General features: G+C 35.7%; 2 protein-coding genes across 2 annotated transcripts in view; both read left to right on the plus strand.

The window, feature by feature from the left end:
- Nucleotides 1-41: 41 nt before the first annotated feature.
- On the plus strand, nucleotides 42-21,080 carry LOC143245623 (voltage-dependent calcium channel type A subunit alpha-1-like). Its single transcript, XM_076491977.1, has 7 exons — nucleotides 42-71; nucleotides 1,812-1,962; nucleotides 7,385-7,444; nucleotides 14,572-14,664; nucleotides 17,163-17,189; nucleotides 19,926-20,010; nucleotides 20,948-21,080. Exons 1-7 carry the CDS (start codon nucleotides 42-44, stop codon nucleotides 21,078-21,080), a joined length of 579 nt encoding a protein of 192 aa, XP_076348092.1.
- LOC143245272 (voltage-dependent calcium channel type A subunit alpha-1-like) overlaps nucleotides 20,949-21,130 on the plus strand; it is a 121,722-nt gene continuing 121,540 nt past the window's right edge. The window contains exon 1 of the mRNA XM_076491430.1: nucleotides 20,949-21,076. The gene's annotated coding sequence lies outside the window, so the exon portion shown is untranslated. The remainder of the gene's footprint in view (nucleotides 21,077-21,130) is intronic.

The raw sequence follows: 21,130 nt of genomic DNA on the forward strand, positions 1-21,130 counted from the left end.
TCGAAAAGCTCGCAGAAGGCAAGTCTTTATCACCGATGTGAATGGCTACTTTACCTGGATTTGTCAAGCAGGTGGGTTTCGCTCGTGACCCATACTTTATGAATCCAGCCACGCTACCAGAGCTATCCAGTAAAACTGCGATATATCAAGCATTGCAGAAAGCCTTAACACGTACTAAACAGGTGTTGGTTTTAGTTACAAAGTTTCATGTTCACTAAATGCTTTGCTTTTCCTACGTGTGACACGTTGAGTTCCTTTACCCTATTAAACGTGGCAGATGTCGGTCATTGTAGGCTGCATTCCAAGAACCTATTAGTTTACCTATGATAGCTGTGAAAACACCTTCCACAAATAAACTATTCAACCTAATTTTCCGCTTTTCCGGAAACCTTTGGGTTACTATTATTTGCACTTTTGTCGCAGTGTTTCGAATGTTAGGTTTAACACGGCTTAGTGACTAGATCGTCTGTCTGCGTGTTACGAGTTCAAATTCCCTCCATGAACATGCTCTTTCTTTAGGTTGTGGGGCATTATAATATTTCGGTCAATCCAACTTTTAGTTGGTAAAGAATTAAATAAGAGATGGCCATGGGTGGCGTTTACTGTCTGTGTTCATTCTGTTCCATCACTTCTCTAGTAGAGACAGCTAACACAGATGGATCTCGAGTAGCTATCTCCAGTTACGCAGCGGTATGTCTGCTGACTTACAACGCTAGAACCGAAGTTGCGGTAGACATTATGGGGAGATCAGAGATGGCTCATTTTGTAGCTTTTTTGCATAGTTATACAAATAAACTAAATAAAAATTCCTCTTTTAAAACAACCTCACCGCGAGAAAAAAATGCACCCATTCGTTTGAGATAAAAGCATTATTCGGAGATGTGGTAAAAGGCTTAGCATGGAGTTATTCAATACGGTTTATACGTCTCTTGTAACTTCGGGTGTTTACAAGTTATCCGGCACAATGGTGAAAGGTAGGAACACATTATTTAAGTATGTTACATGGCTTTCGGTAATCTATTCCTACTCGCAGTTACGAAATGCGTTGGAAACAGCATTGATTTTAGATTACGGAAACGTTTGTCCATGAACGAAATCTTCGTCGTAAAAAGAGAATGTTTCAGCGCGTGAAGTTATGCCATGTGAACAGTTGCCACCTGGTGACTTACTAAAGAAACTAAAATTTTACTGAATACAAAGAAATGTCACAGTTTCCAAACAAATTGTTACCAACTAAGATTGTTTTTTATACAATTATTTAATACTTTAATTTTTTTTTCAAACGAACTTATGGTACAAGGATTTTTTTTCCAACAGTTTCACCGGAGTGAACAATGATTTTAGTGTGTTGAAAATCATTGTTCACTTAGAACTATTTTGAAACTTTTATTTAAGACACCACAGGATGCAGACCACTAATTACGAGGTATACAAACGAGACATTGCTTAACAATTTCTTGCGTTAATATTACAACAGTTAAGAAAAAAACAACAACTCTGATTTTCGAATATTAGTTACCCGAGGAAATTAAGTCCAATTTACGTGTTGAATGTACTTGTTGATTGGTCGCGAAGGTCTCGTGACGTATTAATCTCTCAGCAAGTTTAATTCTTTTACTCGCGAAGTCTGGTAATAATTTTTTTTGTTATTTTTGCCCGTAGTTCTGAAAAAGTGATAGAAATCACTTTTGTTATCAAAATGAAACCGTTGTCTCTCTGTGTCTAAAAAGAGAAACCCACCAACACAATACGACTGTCAACATCCCAGCTTTTCAAGGCAGTTATAATAGTGATTATACTTGTTCCTGTAGTTTCCTGCTGTTGTCACTGCTTTTACCGCTTTCAGAGAATTTGCAAAAGAAAGAGAGAGGGTTGAAAACAGACAAGCTTTTCTAAAACTTAGACAGCAACAACAATTAGAACGGGAACTGAACGGATACGTAGAGTGGATTTGTAAAGCAGGTAAGGCACATCTTTAATATTAAATGTACGGTGGCCAATGTGTGATATTCGTGTGAACAAATTAAAATTAATGTTAGGGGACACAAAAATAACAAGAAAAATATGATGTTCCCCTCTGATATCGTGATCTTGTAAAAATATTTCTGAACTAGTGATTTACACTTATCACATTCAACCTATTTATAGACCGCCCTCTGCTTTTCAATTACTGCCTTAACGTTTTTGGTTAAAAGATGTTAGATGTTCGATTCGTTCTTTCAGAAAATGGTTTTATTTTTCATTATAATTTAAAGTCTGCGTTTAGTCACATAACAGTTGAAGTTTATAGATTGTTTTTGAGCGACCCTTTGTATTTTATTTATTAATTTATTTAAAAAAACTAAATAGTAAAGACGCGAAGAGAATTTAAATAAAAATACATATTTTCGGGCAAGTTGCGTTTGTTCCAAATAAAGCCCCTTTTTCTGTAAAATATTTGGTCCCAATATAATGCAAACGCTTTTATAGTAATATTTGGCAATTGTATAAATCATTATCTCTAAATGTGCTCAGCATTTGGACAATGTAAATTTTTAAGTAACGTACAGAAGCATTTCGTAAGTGGTAGTTAACGGAAAACAGAAAGATAAATGTTCATTCGACTTCAGAGCTGGTGTAAAAAGCCCTTTAAATAAACTTGTATTACCCCCTTTTTACATGTTTTAGTATTTAGCAAATCATAGTTTTTAAAGCTTTTCACGATGAAACGTTTAATAGATGTAACAACACTATTGTTAACTGTGAAGCTGACAAACAACAATAACATGAAGAGATTATTAGAGACGTGGGAGTTCCTTAGCACGCAGAAAAGGCAATTTTCAAACATCGTACAGAAAGACTGATAGAGATTTGGGGTTGAATCTGGTTCACATGGGGTAGAAACCCATGAATAGGCAAATCGCTTTTATAAACTCTCAACCAAAGCATGTTAACACTTGATACCATATTTCACTTGGCCAGGTGGTTAAGGCACTTGAGTCGTAATCCGAGGGTCTCGGGTTCAAACCCCTTTCGTACCAAACGCGCTCGTCCCTTCAGCCGTGGGGGCGTTATAATGTGACGGTAAATCCCACTATTCGTTGGTAGAAGAGTAGCCCAAGAGTTGACAGTGGGTGATGATGACTAGCTGCCTTCCCTCTAGTCTTACACTGCTAAATTAGGGACGGCTAGCGTAGATAGTCCTCGCGTAGCGGTCCGGCATGACCAGCTGGTTAAGGCATTCGACTCGTAATCTGAGGGTCACGGGTTCGAACCCCTTTCGTACCAAACGCGCTCGTCCCTTCAGCCGTGGGGACGTTATAATGTGACGGTAAATCCCACTATTCGTTGGTAGAAGAGTAGCCCAAGAGTTGACAGTGGGTGATGATGACTAGGTGCCTTACCTCTGGTTTTACACTGCTAGATTAGGGACGGCTAGCGCGGATAGCCCTCGTGTAACTTTGCTCGAAATTCTAGACAAACCATATCACACTCAATATTTTTCTGCTGTAAAGTTGTACAAGGCACTACGTGAAATTCATGTCGAAACTGAAATATTTTTTTTCATAACTCGCAGAAATCAAAGTGTGGAATGAGATGCATTTTATTATAACTGAAATAAGCATTCTCTTGATTCATAACACGAGGAAAAATAGGGGTCGAAACCCCCACCCATGTCATTGTTTTTGTCATTGACGAACAAAGTAATTTATTACTAAAACTTCCTATATGCTACATCAAATCTCTCGCTCTGGCAAATCAATAGAAATGTCTGGTTTAATAAAACATAGCCTGCAGCTTATTACAAGTTATCTTAACAAGGTAGCGTATTATAGGATCTTATCAAAAGCAAATTAGCTCTAGTGGTTAGGACTAAAAATGTAGGTTGTTGATTAATGAAGCGAAATGTATACAACCAACTGAACTTTAGTCAACATTAAATATAAATAGACCAGGAAACTTAAAATAAAATATTGCCCTGTATTACACCATCAGTTGAGAAAACTTGCAGTTAAAGATGGCTTCGGTCATAATATAACATAATTCCTTTCTTATGTTCCGACATCAATTCACAACGAACGTGTTTTATGGTAAAATAAAACGTGTAGTCACAGTTTCCAATATCATAAAAACGTCTTCTATTGCATTTCCAAATAAAGACAAACTGTTAGAGTAGAATTCAAAACATACTACGTAAAATTAAACCTCAATTTTTTTGTGGAATTTTGACAGAATACTAATGTGAGAACTAACACGTGCCATTCTCGATCATTCTGTGTCACACAAAGGTTCATTTACGAAGTGCCACAGATTTGAACAGTTCTCCAGCTTTCATTATTCTGTATTTTGTACATAAGGTAGAATAATTTCCGATTTATAGGGATGGCCGAAGTTCGTTTTTTAATGTTCTGCGATCATTATGTTCACGTGTTTTTTCCCGTTTAACCAAGATGAACCACACAATTTACATAGAATTGGATAAGTAATATAAAGACATTTCCAACAGTTGAGTACATACAATGTAGGGATGACAAAGGCAGAGTAACAAGGTTGGAATAAATGAGTAGAAACATAAGATCACAACGTATGTTGTCTAATTTCTCCAAGAATAACTTTTATCTACAACTAAATATTATATTCTTACCAAATACAGGATTTTATAGAACGTTTAAAACGAACATTTTTACAGTTTGTGTGTGATGATCCTTGCTTTGTTACTCTACGTTTTGCACCAATTAAGGTATGAGGTCATGAGAAAACAAACACATTTAAAACACGGTTATTTCTTATTGAAAAAAAAAATATGTTACGAGCCGTTTAATCTGTAACGTTGTATAAAACGGCCCCCATCTATATCATAAAAAATGCAGTTAAAACACGTGATGCGTTTAAAAAGCCTTTAGATGATTTAAAATCGTTGTATAAAAGCAGGGTTGTTTAAGCAGGGTGTCGGGGTGCACAATTTAGAAAGTAAATATAAAACGTAGATAAAAATTGTAACACAGTTGCACGTTCCAAAAATTTTTTAAAAAGTTTGTTAACTTGAACCGTATTTATATTACGGCATTTTCAGCCGTCTGTAGTTTCTTGTACTTTGAAATCAACAATATGAAATTCCCTGAAATGACTGTTTGTAACTATAAAAAAATCCCCTTAAATTAAACTTGTTTAAGAGTAAATGAAGTCATGTTTTGGTCATCAACATTCGAGCCCATCGTTCAGTGTTCAGCCCCGCACGGCCAGTTGGTTAACGCACTCGACTTTTAATCCGAGGATCGCGGATTCGGATTCCCGTCACACCAAATATGGTCGCTCTATCAGCCGTGGGGGCGTTATAAAGTTACGGTCAATCCCACTATTTTTTGGTAAACGATTAGCCCAAGAGTTGGTGGTGGATGGTGATGACTAGCTACCTTCCTTCTAGTCTTACACTGCAGTATTAGGGATGACTAGCGCAGATAGTCCTCGTGTAGCTTTGCGCGAAATTCAAACCGAACCAAACCAATCAATAACAATGTAGTGAAACGTAATTATAAACAGTACGAAATGTTCCATTCTTTCCTCGTAGGAAATTAAAAGTCTCTTGTAATTGGTTTTTATTTGTCAGTATATACTTTAAAAGGGTTTAGATAAATTCACGCTCGTTAATTTAGCTAAAGCCATACATTTAGACTTCATAGATTTGAAAGGAAATCTTTGGTAGGTTTAGTTTCTTTTCATTAGAAGTGTAACAGTAATTCAAATTTTGTTAATGTTTCATTGACTAGCTTTCCTCGTGATATCAGTTATTAACTCAGTGTAAAGTGTGCAGGCTAGAACCTAGTTCGAAATGAAACGTACGATATTATATGTAGAACTGCTTGTTTGTTTGTTTTTGAATTTCGCGCAAAATTACACGAGGGCTATCTACGCTAGCCATCTCTAATTTTGCAGTGTAAGACTAGAGGGAAGGCAGCTAGTCATCACCATCTACCGCTAACATTTGGGCTACTCTTTTACTAATGAATAGTGGAATTGACTGTTACATTATAATGCCCCCACGGCTGAAAGGGCGAGCATGTTTGGTGCGACGGGGATTCAAACCCACGACCTTCAGATTACGAGTCGAGTGCCTTAACCACCTGGCCGTGCTGGACCATGTAAAACTGGCTGCGGTAAGTAAGATGGCGGTCTTTGAATGTTTGTTGGTTTACCTGCTTCTCGAATTTAAACCCATATTTACAACTTATAATATTATTCTTTGTATCCCAAGTAATATTTATAATTCGTAGAAGTAATAAATATAGATCCACGTGAAAGTTGACAGAACGTCCTTCTTGTTTAATTCAAGAATGTGCCTCTCACCTGACTATAACTAAATACTGTAGGTCGGAGCTATGGAACTGTTAAAATCAGAGAGTTCCTACTTTAAAGTTAACTGTTATTATATTGTTAAATTAATCAGTGCAATATGTACCTCACTAAGCATGACTTTCTTGTTTGTTTCTTACAATGTCGCTTTAGATAATATTAAACCACTTTCATGTGAATATCTGTAATGTTGTTAATATTTTTATCATGTTTAAATTAACCCAATTAGAATGACACTTGTGAAATCTTATAGTCTTTTAAAGTCTGTAATCTTCACAACTCCAACATCAGCTGATAGAACCCATGTTATTCAAGTTATATAACATTGCAAATGATTCAAATTTAACTAGGTGTGTGGACATTTTTCTGATATAAGTTTGTTCTGTGTTTCAAATGTGCTACGTTCTATACTGCAGTCATCTTTTGAAATTATATTAATACATAGCTTTACAGCGTCACAGATTTTGACGATTAAACCAATAGAGTCAATTTCTTTGTATTTAATTACTGATTTTAATAATTGGGTTTCGATTTAAATTTGCTGTTCGAATCGAACTTATTTTTTTAGCTAACCGTCTGCAGGTTTTTACTAACCTATGATACATAAAAGTGTGTTTTTTTTTCTAATTTCTCTCACTGGTTCTAAACCCAGTTGTTTTAACGTGGTTGATATTCTAAGACGTGTAGTAATAATGTAATTTATTGTAAAATCGTGTAGTTTTCAGAAAATTTAATATCCAGATGAGTTTCTGTACGCATGATTTTTATTTATTTATTATTCATAAAAATTTGTTCTTCAGAACTGTACAGGCAGGACATAGCTAATTGATCAAGGAAAAAAATACCTAATTGATAACTATCGAACACTTATTCTGAAATAGATGCTCAGATAGCCCTCGAGTAGCTTTGTGCGAAATTCAAAACTTGGTTTAAACCAAACTAAAAGAGATTTTCCCTTTACAAAAACTAACAGTGCTTTTAAAAATTAAAACTGAGAAAAAGAAAGTATTCAAAGAAATTATATTATTATAATAAAATTTTCATTGTGGCTCAGAGGAAGTAATATTGGCCGAAGAAAGAACAACAGAAGAAGAAAAAATGCACATTATAGAAGGTAACTCTTCAAATTCGTTACTTAGATTAACTCTAATTGTAGTGAAATATATTGCATGTTTGTAGAAAAAATCCAGTTAATTTTAAACCATTGATTTGAACGAAGAGTCTCAGTCGTAATACTTTGATTCGTCTGGATTGAATAGAAACCACAAACTGAACAGTGAAGTGTTTCCTGCTTCAAACATTACATACAAAGATAAACTCCCTAGCAGACTATGAAGTTTAACCCTAATTTTTTAAACAATGTTTCTACACATACAAATTCTTAGTGTGATTTGTGATGCAATTTTCGTTTTGTTTCTTAACTATAAAAAACAAATACAAACTCAGGGTGGAAAAAAATACATTCTCAAAGTAGAACAAAAGGAAATCATATTACAGTACATAGTTTTTAAATAAATCCACTGTACAGATATTATATTCTCATCCATAATAATTAATAAAATAACGTATTATATTTATCACATTTTTGGTCAGCAATCAAAACAACATATATTCTCTTCTTGTCAATGATCAAGATTACAACACGTTATCCTTCTTGTCAATGATCAAAATTATAACACGTTATCCTTCTTGTCAATGATCAAGATTATAACACGTTATCGTTCTTGTCAATGATCAAGATTATAACACGTTATCGTTCTTGTCAATGATCGAGATTATAACACGTTATCCTTCTTGTCAATGATCAAGATTATAACACGTTATCCTTCTTGTCAATGATCAAGATTATAACACGTTATCCTTCTTGTCAATGATCAAGATTATAACACGTTATCCTTCTTGTCAATGATCAAGATTATAACACGTTATCCTTCTTGTCAATGATCAAGATTATAACACGTTATCCTTCTTGTCAATGATCAAGATTACAACATGTTCTCTTCTTGTCAATGATCACCACCCTAACATGTTCTCTTCTTGTCAATGATCAAGATTATAACACTTTATCCTTCTTGTCAATGATCGAGATTACAACACGTTATCCTTCTTGTCAATGATCACCACTATAACATGTTCTCTCCTTGTACATGATCATTAGTATAACAACGTGTTCTTCTTTCTTGTCCATGATCACCAGTATAACTACGTGCTCTTCTTTCTTGTCCATGATCATCAGTATAACTACGTGCTCTTCTTTCTTGTCCATGATCATCAGTATAACTACGTGCTCTTCTTTCTTGTCCATGATCACCAGTATGACTACGTGTTCTTCTTTCTTGTCCATGATCACCAGTAAAACTACGTGCTCTTCTTTCTTGTCCATGATCATCAGTATGACTACGTGCTCTTCTTTCTTGTCCATGATCACCAGTAAAACTACGTGCTCTTCTTTCTTGTCCATGATCATCAGTATGACTACGTGCTCTTCTTTCTTGTCCATGATCATCAGTATAACTACGTGCTCTTCTTTCTTGTCCATGATCATCAGTATAACTACGTCTTCTTCTTTCTTGTCCATGATCACCAGTATGACTACGTGCTCTTCTTTCTTGTCCATGATCACCAGTATAACTACGTGCTCTTCTTTCTTGTCCATGATCATCAGTATAACTACGTGTTCTTCTTTCTTGTCCATGATCATCAGTATGACTACGTGCTCTTCTTTCTTGTCCATGATCATCAGTATAACTACGTGCTCTTCTTTCTTGTCCATGATCACCAGTATGACTACGTGTTCTTCTTTCTTGTCCATGATCACCAGTAAAACTACGTGCTCTTCTTTCTTGTCCATGATCATCAGTATAACTACGTGTTCTTCTTTCTTGTCCATGATCATCAGTATAACTACGTGCTCTTCTTTCTTGTCCATGATCACCAGTATGACTACGTGCTCTTCTTTCTTGTCCATGATCATCAGTATAACTACGTGCTCTTCTTTCTTGTCCATGATCACCAGTATGACTACGTGCTTTTCTTTCTTGTCCATGATAACCAGTATAACTACGTGTTCTTCTTTCTTGTCCATGATCATCAGTATGACTACGTGCTCTTCTTTCTTGTCCATGATCATCAGTATAACTACGTGTTCTTCTTTCTTGTCCATGATCACCAGTATGACTACGTGCTCTTCTTTCTTGTCCATGATCATCAGTATAACTACGTGCTCTTCTTTCTTGTCCATGATCACCAGTATGACTACGTGCTTTTCTTTCTTGTCCATGATAACCAGTATAACTACGTGTTCTTCTTTCTTGTCCATGATCATCAGTATGACTACGTGTTCTTCTTTCTTGTCCATGATCATTAGTATAACTACGTGTTCTTCTTTTATGTACATGATCACCAGTATAACTACGTGCTCTTCTTTCTTGTCCATGATCATCAGTATAACTACGTGCTCTTCTTTCTTGTCCATCATCATCAGTATAACTACGTGTTCTTCTTTCTTGTCCATGATCACCAGTATAACTACGTGTTCTTCTTTCTTGTCCGTGATCATCAGTATGACTACGTATTCTTCTTTCTTGTCCATGATCACCAGTATAACTACGTGCTCTTCTTTCTTGTCCATGATCATCACTATAACTACGTGTTCTTCTTTCTTGTCCATGATCACCAGTATGACTACGTATTCTTCTTTCTTGTCCATGATCACCAGAAAAACTACGTCTTCTTCTTTCTTGTCCATGATCATCAGTATAACTACGTCTTCTTCTTTCTTGTCCATGATCATCACTATAACTACGTGCTCTTCTTTCTTGTCCATGATCACCAGTATAACTACGTGTTCTTCTTTCTTGTCCATGATCACCAGTATGACTACGTGTTCTTCTTTCTTGTCCATGATCACCAGTATAACTACGTGCTCTTCTTTCTTGTCCATGATCACCAGTATGACTACGTGCTCTTCTTTCTTGTCCATGATCACCAGAAAAACTACGTCTTCTTCTTTCTTGTCCATGATCATCAGTATAACTACGTCTTCTTCTTTCTTGTCCATGATCACCAGTATGACTACGTGTTCTTCCTTCTTGTCCATGATCACCATTATGACTACGTGTTCTTCTTTCTTGTCCATGATCATCAGTATAACTACGTGTTCTTCTTTCTTGTCCATGATCACCAGTATGACTACGTGTTCTTCTTTCTTGTCCATGATCACCAGTATGACTACGTGCTCTTCTTTCTTGTCCATGATCACCAGTATAACTACGTGTTCTTCTTTCTTGTCGATGATCACCAGTATGACTACGTGTTCTTCTTTCTTGTCCATGATCACCAGTATAACTACGTGTTCTTCTTTCTTGTCCATGATCATCAGTATAACTACGTGTTCTTCCTTCCTGTCCATGATCACCAGTATGACTACGTACTCTTCTTTCTTGTCCATGATCACCAGTATAACTACGTGTACTTCTTTCTTGTCCATGATCACCAGTATAACTACGTGTTCTTCTTTCTTGTCCATGATCACCAGTATAACTACGTGTTTTTCTTTCTTGTCCATGATCATCAGTATAACTACGTGTTCTTCTTTCTTGTCCATGATCATCAGTATGACTACGTGCTCTTCTTTCTTGTCCATGATCATCAGTATAACTACTTGTTCTTCCTTCCTGTCCATGATCACCAGTATGACTACGTACTCTTCTTTCTTGTCCATGATCACCAGTATAACTACGTGTACTTCTTTCTTGTCCATGATCACCAGTATAACTACGTGTTCTTCTTTCTTGTCCATGATCACCAGTATAACTACGTGTTTTTCTTTCTTGTCCATGATCATCAGTATAACTACGTGTTCTTCTTTCTTGTCCATGATCACCAGTATAACTACGTGTTCTTCTTTCTTGTCCATGATCACCAGTATGACTACGTGTTCTTCTTTCTTGTCCATGATCAGCAATATGACTACGTGCTCTTCTTTCTTGTCCATGATCACCAATATAACTACGTGCTCTTCTTTCTTGTCCATGATCATCAGTATGACTAGGTGTTCTTCTTTCTTGTCCATGATCATCAGTATGACTACGTGTTCTTCTTTCTTGTCCATTATCACCATTATAACTACGTGTTCTTCTTTCTTGTCCATGATCACCAGTATAACTACGTGTTCTTCTTTCTTGTCCATGATCACCAGTATAACTACGTGTTCTTCTTTCTTGTCCATGATCACCAGTATGACTACGTGTTCTTCTTTCTTGTCCATGATCACCAGTATGACTACGTGCTCTTCTTTCTTCTCCATGATCATCAGTATAACTACGTGTTCTTCTTTCTTGTCCATGATCACCAGTATAACTACGTGTTCTTCTTTCTTGTCCATGATCACCAGTATGACTACGTGCTCTTCTTTCTTGTCCATGATCAGCAATATGACTACGTGCTCTTCTTTCTTGTCCATGATCACCAATATAACTACGTGCTCTTCTTTCTTGTCCATGATCATCAGTATGACTAGGTGTTCTTCTTTCTTGTCCATGATCACCAGTATGACTACGTGTTCTTCTTTCTTGTCCATGATCACCAGTATAACTACGTGCTCTTCTTTCTTGTCCATGATCATCAGTATAACTACGTGTTCTTCTTTCTTGTCCATTATCACCATTATAACTACGTGTTCTTCCTTCCTGTCCGTCATCACCAGTATAACTACGTGTTCTTCCTTCCTGTCCGTCATCACCAGTATAACTACATGTTCTTCCTTCATGTCCGTCATCACCAGTATAACTACGTGTTCTTCCTTCCTGTCCGTCATCACCAGTATAACTACATGCTCTTCTTTCTTTTCCATGATCATCAGTATGACTACGTGTTCTTCCTTCCTGTCCATTATCACAAGTATGACAACATGTTATCCTCTTTGTACACGTTCATCGGTATAACATGTTACTAGATATCTCTTCAACAATCACCAGCAAAACAACAGGTTTCTTCTTATCCAAACCATTAGTGAAACAGAATCTCACATCGTGATTCAGGTGTTTTCTTCTTTTGACCCTAAATATTGATGAAGTAGTTCATTCGTGTTTTTCAACATTCATCACTAGTGAAACATAATACTCAGTTGTTTGATCCGTGATTACTTGTAAGGCAAAATCTGATGTTCTTTCATGCATGGTCATTGGATAAACTCTGTGTTTGATTGATTCTGATTCTAATTTTTACTAACTATTATAATCTAATCTATCATTTGTGTTCATTGGTATCGAATAATGTTATACAAGTTTAGTATACCCCTCACTGTTTGCTATAATTATTATTAATACAGAAAACGCATATTCTCTCTTTCTTTTTGCTCCTCTGTTCTGATGTCTAATAATTAATAAGATTATGTCTTCTTCTTTTCACTGTTCATGCATAAATTAATGGCTCTTATGAAAGAAGGTAATGGAAAGTTTTTATTATTCTGTCTGTCATCATTGGTGAGCATGTGTTTCTTGTCTCTGTGAAAGCATTGTGTTCCTATATAAACACTTCTTGATGAAGCAGTAATTTTACATCTTGCATTGATGTCGTTGTTATAATAATATTGGTTCTTCTGTTTGCATTGTTGTTGTTGGGACAGTATGTTCTCTGCATTTGTCCTTCTTCATTATTATAATATTATGTTGTTGTTTTTTTTACCTTTGTCCTTCGTCATTGTTGAAACAGTACATTTTTTGTTTCTGTAATTATAGAATGTAATGTTGAAACAATGTTATCTCCTGGTGTTCTTTGTCATTGTTGGAACAGTACATTTTTTGTTTCTGTAATTATAGAATGTAATGTTGAAACAATGTTATCTCCTGGTGTTCTTTGTCATTGTTGAAACAGTACATTTTTTTATTTCTGTAATTATAGAATGTAATGTTGAAACAATGTTATCTCCTGGTGTTCTTCGTCATTGTTGAAACAGTACATTTTTTTATTTCTGTAATTATAGAATGTAATGTTGAAACAATGTTATCTCCTGGTGTTCTTTGTCATTGTTGGAACAGTACATTTTTTGTTTCTGTAATTATAGAATGTAATGTTGAAACAATGTTATCTCCTGGTGTTCTTTGTCATTGTTGGAACAGTACATTTTTTACTTCTGTTATTATAGAATGTAATGTTCTTCACTGTTGAAACAGTGTTATCTCCTGGTGTTCTTTGTCATTGTTGGAACAGTATGTTTTCTGTCTTTGTCATTCATAAAGTAGCACTTGTTATAAACCTCCAAATTAAGTTACAAAAAGTCACTGTTTTAAATTAAATAATTATGTCAAACGACCATCGTTATCAGAGAATGACTTTTCTTAAAAGCCAAACGTTTTTCGGTGATGTTTATTTGCTTTGCTATTATTCACAGAGCTATACATTGAGTCTCTACATACCACGTGTATCGAGACTCGAATTATTAGCGTTATAAGCCTTCAGACTTACTGCTGAGCCACTGGGGTTATTTGGGGTTATATAACCTGTTATCTGAGTGTGTAACTGTACTAGAAGGGGCTTCGATTTATCATATATGTATAAACAACAATTAAGTTAAATAATTTTATACTGAGAAATATGGCTGAAGTGATTGCAAGGTAACTGATATATAAATAAGGAACGTATTTACATAAACGTATATGTGTATTTAAATTTACTTTCACAATATATTGTTAGAATATTGATTTTTTCCCCTGCATAAAATATGGGGCAACATAAATCTAAATGAATTAGTCTCACGTTAACCCGGTTAAAATAACTAATGACTATTTTCACTTTACGTGTCTTTACTGCAGTCATGGAGGCTACCACACTTAAGAAGTTAAGTCATTATTTTCGTGCACTTATCTCGCGCTTCCTGGTGGCTAATCAGCGATAAGTTTGAGGGATTGTAACGCTAAAGTCTGGAGGTCGATTCCTGCGTTTGTCACAGCGTCGGTAGTCTGTTGTACAGCTTTGTACCGGAAACATAACACACAACGAAAGTCACTTTCTTAAGTTATTCTTAACGGTTTGTGACAATAACATTAACAACACTAACTGTAAATTGAGACTTGAGACATTAATTCATGTATTTTATGTAGTCATGTGTTTCATTGACACTTTACACAACACAAACGCGAACCCGTGAATCACTGTTTTCACGAACATCACATTCCGTCGTTGTCTGGTTTTTCGATCTGAAGAATGAACCGTCTTGTCGTCCATTTTCATGAATTTCAGCACGACGAAAGGCTGCAGCGAAGAGGAAAAAAATGAAAAATCTTCATAGTAAAAGCACTGATGAAGATGATGAAGACGAAATTGAAGATGACGGTAAGTTTCGAGAGTTTTCCTCGACTTTAAAATCACCTGAGACGTGTTCATCAAAACTAGTGTAATTTAAGAGTCGCTTCACAGCTGCGCTAGTTTGTAGATACGGATTTCCTATATCAAAATCGTAAGGAAAACTCGTGTTTAGGGCTAAGTAAATGTGGCCCAGTGGCTCGCGTGCCGGACAGTGCGCTTGAATCTTCGTCGCTCGCCACTCGAAAAAACGCGCACTTTAAGACCGTCGATGTTTTATAAGAAAGATGGACCGCTATTTGGGCTGACAGGAATAGTCCAAAAGCTGGTGATATCTACTGTTCATTAGCTGCATTTTCCCTGGACTACCATTTCAAAATTAGAAGGCCTGTAGCACACAAACTTTGTGTAGCCTTGCGCGAATTTTAACAACCAAGCAAGATTAAGCCTAAGCATTGAATATGACTGTCTTCTTTGAACGTTCGTTTTTATACTGTATACAGAGGGAGAGAAATGCACGCGAATTTCTAAGAAGCATTCCTTTTCAACTTATTTTCAAGATAATTCCTTTTTATACCATTTACTTTATCTGAACTCTTAAACCTATTGATAAACAGTGAGAGATATATAGAACGTTTGGTACCACTGTCTGTTTGTTTGTGTTAGTGCGAAGTTATGTAATGGGCTATCTGTGGGGAATTAGACTCCGGGTTTTACTGTTGTAAGTCCGTAAACGTACAGCCCGGCATGACCAGGTTGGTTAAGGCGTTTGACTCGTAATCCGAGGATCTCAGGTTCGAATCCCTGTCGCACCAAACATACTTGCCCTTTCAACCGTGTGGACGTTATAATGTAACGGTCAATTCTACTATTCGTCGGTAAAAGAGTAGTCCAAGAGTTGGTGGTAGGTGGTGATGACTAGCTGCCTTCCCTCTAGTCTTACACTGCTATATTAGGGACGACTAGCGCAGATAGCCCTTGTGTCACTTTGCGCGAAATTCAAAAACAAATTGTAAGCACCCCGTTTGCTCACTAAAGGACGTCACCAGCTTTGTTATTATCTTATTTCATTCATACAACTGAGATATATGATATGTAGTTATTTGTTTGTTTTTAACTTATAACTACAAAGTAAATTGTTTGTATTCTGTGCATCAAGAGCCTGGGTGTTAGACGCTCGATCCCAATCTGAGGGTTATGGGTTCCAATTCCCACCAAACATGCTCACCATTTCAACTGTGGGGACGTTATAATATCACTGTTAATCTGACTGTTCGTTAGTAAACGAGTAGCCCAATAATTGGCGGTGGGTGGTGGTAACTAACTGCCTTCCTTCTAGTCTTCCACTGTTAAATTAGAGACGGCTAGCGCAGGTAGTCCGAGTGTTGCTTTGAATGAAAAACAAACTATGCCAAACTGTCCACCGCGGAGAATCGAATCTTGGACTTTAGTTCTATATAAGTCTGTAAACTTATCTCTAACCCACTGTATGACATATAAAGTTTAACATTATTGTAAATTAACATAATAATCAACCTCACGTGAACCAACTTCATTTATAATTATCGTGATTTCTCTGATCGCATATCAGGGTAAACTGTTTTATTGTTTCAAATATTACGATTTATCTCTTGTTTAAACTTTAAAACACTGTGTTTATTTGATTCAGTATTCTGCTTTTAATCATTTTCAGTTTTCTTTGCTGTTGTACCACTTATATGATATAAAATATTCTCTGCTGTTGTACCACTTATATGATATAAAATATTCTCTGCTGTTGTACCACTTATATGATATAAAATATTGTCGTAAACAAATAATTTGCTATTTAATAAAACTGATTACTTTCAGTGGATTGATTATTTCATATTTATTTGCAATGTGTTTTAATTGCATTACCTTAACTTACCGTGTATTCTATGGCTAACGTTATTGGTTTTTTTTATTTGCTTTAACGCTCTGGATACAGGTATATTGTGTTACAAGAATTGTTTGAAAGCTAAAGCTGCAATTTGCTTATTTGCAGAAATCAATTATTAATTATTGTTAATGCGTTTATTGCTCATAAACATAGGGTAATTTTAATGGAGTAAAAAAAAGTTAAATGAACAAATTAGAAATAAAATATAAGAATTCGAAATTTATTGGAACTGTTCCGTCCCTGGTGGCGATGCATGGCAACTTTTTGCGCTTTTTGTATGAACTTAGTGTTATGGTATTTAACCAACATTTTAATGTAGTTTTTTTTTACGAATTATTCGAAAACCAGATTTTAATATAAAAGAAGCAGACTAACAAAATGCAAATTGCACCTTTAAAAATATTCGACTTTAGTCTATTTTTTGTTATCTCATATTGTAAGTGGTAACTGACCTTTTTTAATCTCGATTCCTGTTACTTTGTTATTTTTACTTCCAGTTTCGGATAATTGAGTTCAATTCATTCTGATTAACTAATCAATTCTTTTCTTTCTTTTGCACGCACTTCACTGGGTTTTCATTCCCAACATGCACCTTTGCTTCCTGCAGTACCTACTAAGAAGGTTAGGCTGAAAGGTACTGAATTGCAGTTGTAACGCAAGTTACATATTCTGTCAATAGATGTCGTTCTGAAAGTGGCATCCGTAGTTAAAGACCGTAGTTCCCATTTCTGTAGAAATTTGTAATTTAAGGTGTCTGTTTCACGTTTTATAACGGCTTTCTATTGTAGATTAGATTACAGTTTAGACCACCGCTCGAGAACAACATGTGTATAGTGAATTTCAAAATTTGAATTATACACAACAAATTATTTACACATAGTTTTTCGTAACCTTATTTTTATTATAAATACAAAGTTTGGCTTTCCATGAGCTTACAAATAATCAGAATAAGTGTTAAATGTAAACGTTAAACGAGTGGTCACGTGAGCTAAAGAAACTACACCAACTTGTCACCGGGAGCTCACGTTCATCCTTCTATTCGTCAGAAATCCTTGATTAGATTTTTCCCTTTTAGGTATAATAAATTATAGAAACCATGTTGTTTTAGAAAGGTTTTTTTTTTAAACACTCTATAGCCTCTGGAAAAGGTAAGTTTTTTTATTATTTATCTATCTCCAAACGTGAGTTATATGTCTAAGAGCATGTTTCTAAGCCTTTTATTGAAACAATTTAATTGGTGTCAAATGAGTTGTGGAAGTCGACCTACCAGGTTTCCTACCAAACATGTTCATCCTGTATGCAGAGATGCCAACCATTAAGATTTGAGTGTAATCATAACGATTTTGGTGTATACTTTACAACTATACGCTCATACCGACAAATATTACGACTTGTTGCAACTCCCAAATTATTATATATTATATAGGCCTATACAATAAAGTGATAAGTTGTTCCCCAGGCCTTGAAAGGGGTGAAAAGAAAATTTCTAGTGAGTGTGTATGTAGCCAAATGGACAATGTTCTCATAACTCCCAACCATCTAGAGACATTCTCATGAAAGCAAAGGCTGCAACAGCTACAAAACTATTACAATAAGTGTCATAAACATGATATAAACTAGTCCTTACACAAAGGCTTTTTCTGTTTACTGTTTGTGCATGTTCAATGTTGTATTACCAGTATGTTTGTTACTCTGAACTGAATAAAAGACATAATTTCAAAATAATGTTTTTAAATTTATTTATTAAATACACAAAATACAGTCATAAATGAGCACTCTATAGCAGTAATAAATAATAATATTTATAGTAATGATATAATAATAAACAGCTTAGAGACATTGGTCAGGCGTAGTAGCCGCAAATGATATAGGCCTCTGTCTTCAGTCATTACGCTCAGTCATTTGAAATAGTTGGCATCTCTGTGCATATCGTGGTTTAACTACACGAAGTTTATTATTTACAATAGATCCGTTTTCTTATAACGAAGCCACATCGGGCTATCTGCTGAGTCCACCGAGGGGATCGAACCCCTGATTTTAGTGTTATAAATCCGTAGACTTACCCTCTGTATCAACGGGGAACAGGGTCCCATCACAAACTGTAGTTTACTAAACCCTATTCGTTTGTCGATTGCAAAATACGTTCTTTGAAAAAAAGACGTTTTGTAGACAAAACGTTTATGAGAATTTCAAGAGAATTAGAAAGTTGAAGAAAGCGAAAATGTCATCATGTCACAATGTTACTAATATAAGATTTAGAAACATAAAATCATAGCTAAACTTTAAGTATTCTAGTATATCTTGTGACTGGCAGATACAGTTGAAAGTCAGTGCTAACCGATTTAGATATGCATAATGGTAATAGTTTTACATCTCTCTTGTCATATAAATATACAAACATATTCTGTGTTTTTATCACGCTGATATATATACAAACATATTCTGTGTATTTATCACGCCGAGTAAAGGCCTAGCTTCGAACGTGCATGGCCAGGTTGTTAAGGTAGTCGACTCGTAATCTGAGGGTCGCGGGTTCGAATCCCGGTTGCACCAAACATGCACGCCATTTCATCCTTAGGGGCGTTATAATGTCACGGTCAATCCCGTTATTCGTTGGTAAAAGAGTAGCTTTGGAAGAATTGACGGTGGGTGGTGAATACTAGCTGCCTTCCCTGTAGTCTTGCACTGCTAAATTAGGGACGTCTAGCGCAGATAGCCCTCGTGTAGCTTTGCGCGATATTCAAAAACCAAACCAAACCGCTCAATATCTCTGACCCAACTGGTACAACTTCTCCCTGTCCTTGACTTTTATAGCTAAGACCAAAATGAAATTAAAATTGTGTGTAAGTTGCCCAGAAATTGTGTCTATATGTATATGTCCAACTCTTAACTATCAGAACTTCTAGACGTGTCTTTAAACATTCCAGTATTTTTTAATCGAATAATGAATAGCAGTGATTTTTTGTTTTACAATATGAATTAATAAGGGACTTTGAAATTTGGTGTCTGGTCCTTTTCTTGTTTTGCATATCACATCAACTAATGCTCACAGTCTTAGGACTAAACGAACGATCATTCAGAATACGTTAAAGATGCGTTATGCCCCAAATCTCGGGCATGTAAAACAAGTTTCAATAAAGGCTATGTTGCCTGCGAGATACGTAAAAATAAACCGGAGTTAACAATTAACATCGTAAAACTTTTACAGTGGTTTTTAACCTTTTCAAGATACTGATCAGCTTTAACAGTAAAATAATTTATATATGTTATTTAGTAGTGAAATTGTGTGTTATTTTCCTAAACAGTTATATTCGTACATAGGTACGTAAGGGAGCATGTATATATTTCTCATTGATATTTTGTCCTCAAGGTTTAGCTAGAGCTTCCTACTTCAAAGCGAAAGTAAGAAACAAAGGAGCTTGTAAGGCATTTTGGAGATCAGAGAAACGTTTCAGGTAAGTTTATATATTTTTATTTTAAGCATGAAGTTATTGTTATCGGTTTAATTTCTTTAGAACTCATATATGCGTGTTGGATTTGCCTCATAACATTTAACCTTAGAACATTATATACGTGTATCACTTGGCATATTATGTATATGTGTGTATATATATATATTATATTCTATGGATTTTTAACTTATCTGTACGAATCTCGGAGGACCCGGCATGGCCAAGCGTGTTAAGGCGTGCGACTCGTAATCTGAGGATCGCGGGTTCGCATCCCCGTCGCGCCAAACATGTTCGCCCCTTTCAGCCATCGGGGCGTTATAATGTGACGGTCAATCCCACTATTAGTTGGTAAAACAACCAAACAAAACGAATCTCAGCTGGGCTGTAAGGATCTTAGTTTACACCATTCGTAACGTGATCGACTTCTTTTAAATAAATATTTATTGCTGACCAAGCAATGCGTGGTTGCCGTCACAGCTTCATTTCCAACCTTGCTCAGTTTAGTGTGATACACTTCAGTGGAAAGGTTCATCTTTAGTATTGTATATGTGTTTTGTTTGTTTGTTTGTTTTTGAATTTCACGCAAAGCTACACGAGGTCTATCTGTGCTAGCCGTCCCTAATTTAGCAGTGTAAGACTAGAGGGAAGGCAGCTAGTCATCACCACCCACCGCCAACTGTTGGGTTACTCTTTTACCAACGAATAGTGGAATTGACCGTCACATTATAACGCCCCCACGGCTGAAAGGGCGAACATGTTTGGTGCGACGGGGATTCGAACCCTCAAGAGTTATGAAGTAAAACAGTTGTATTATATAAATTAAGGAGTAAATTAAGGTAAAACAAATTATATTTTGTAAATAAGGAATAAAATATCATTATTAGGCTTAACAATTAAACTGAAAAATGTACAGGCTTCTTTCTGTTGTATTTTTTTTTAGGTTTTTTAATTCGACATTTGGTGAAGACGCAGGTGTTTTATTGGGTTGTAATAGTGCTCGTGTTTTTAAACACAGTGTGTGTAGCCATAGAACACTACAACCAGCCTCTGTGGCTCACAGATTTTTTATGTAAGTCGTAAAATGATAATTTTAGGCCTAACTTATTTGTCTTCAATCACATGC

This window comes from Tachypleus tridentatus, chromosome 2 (assembly GCF_004210375.1).
Source record: "Tachypleus tridentatus isolate NWPU-2018 chromosome 2, ASM421037v1, whole genome shotgun sequence".
Lineage (NCBI taxonomy): Eukaryota > Metazoa > Arthropoda > Merostomata > Xiphosura > Limulidae > Tachypleus > Tachypleus tridentatus.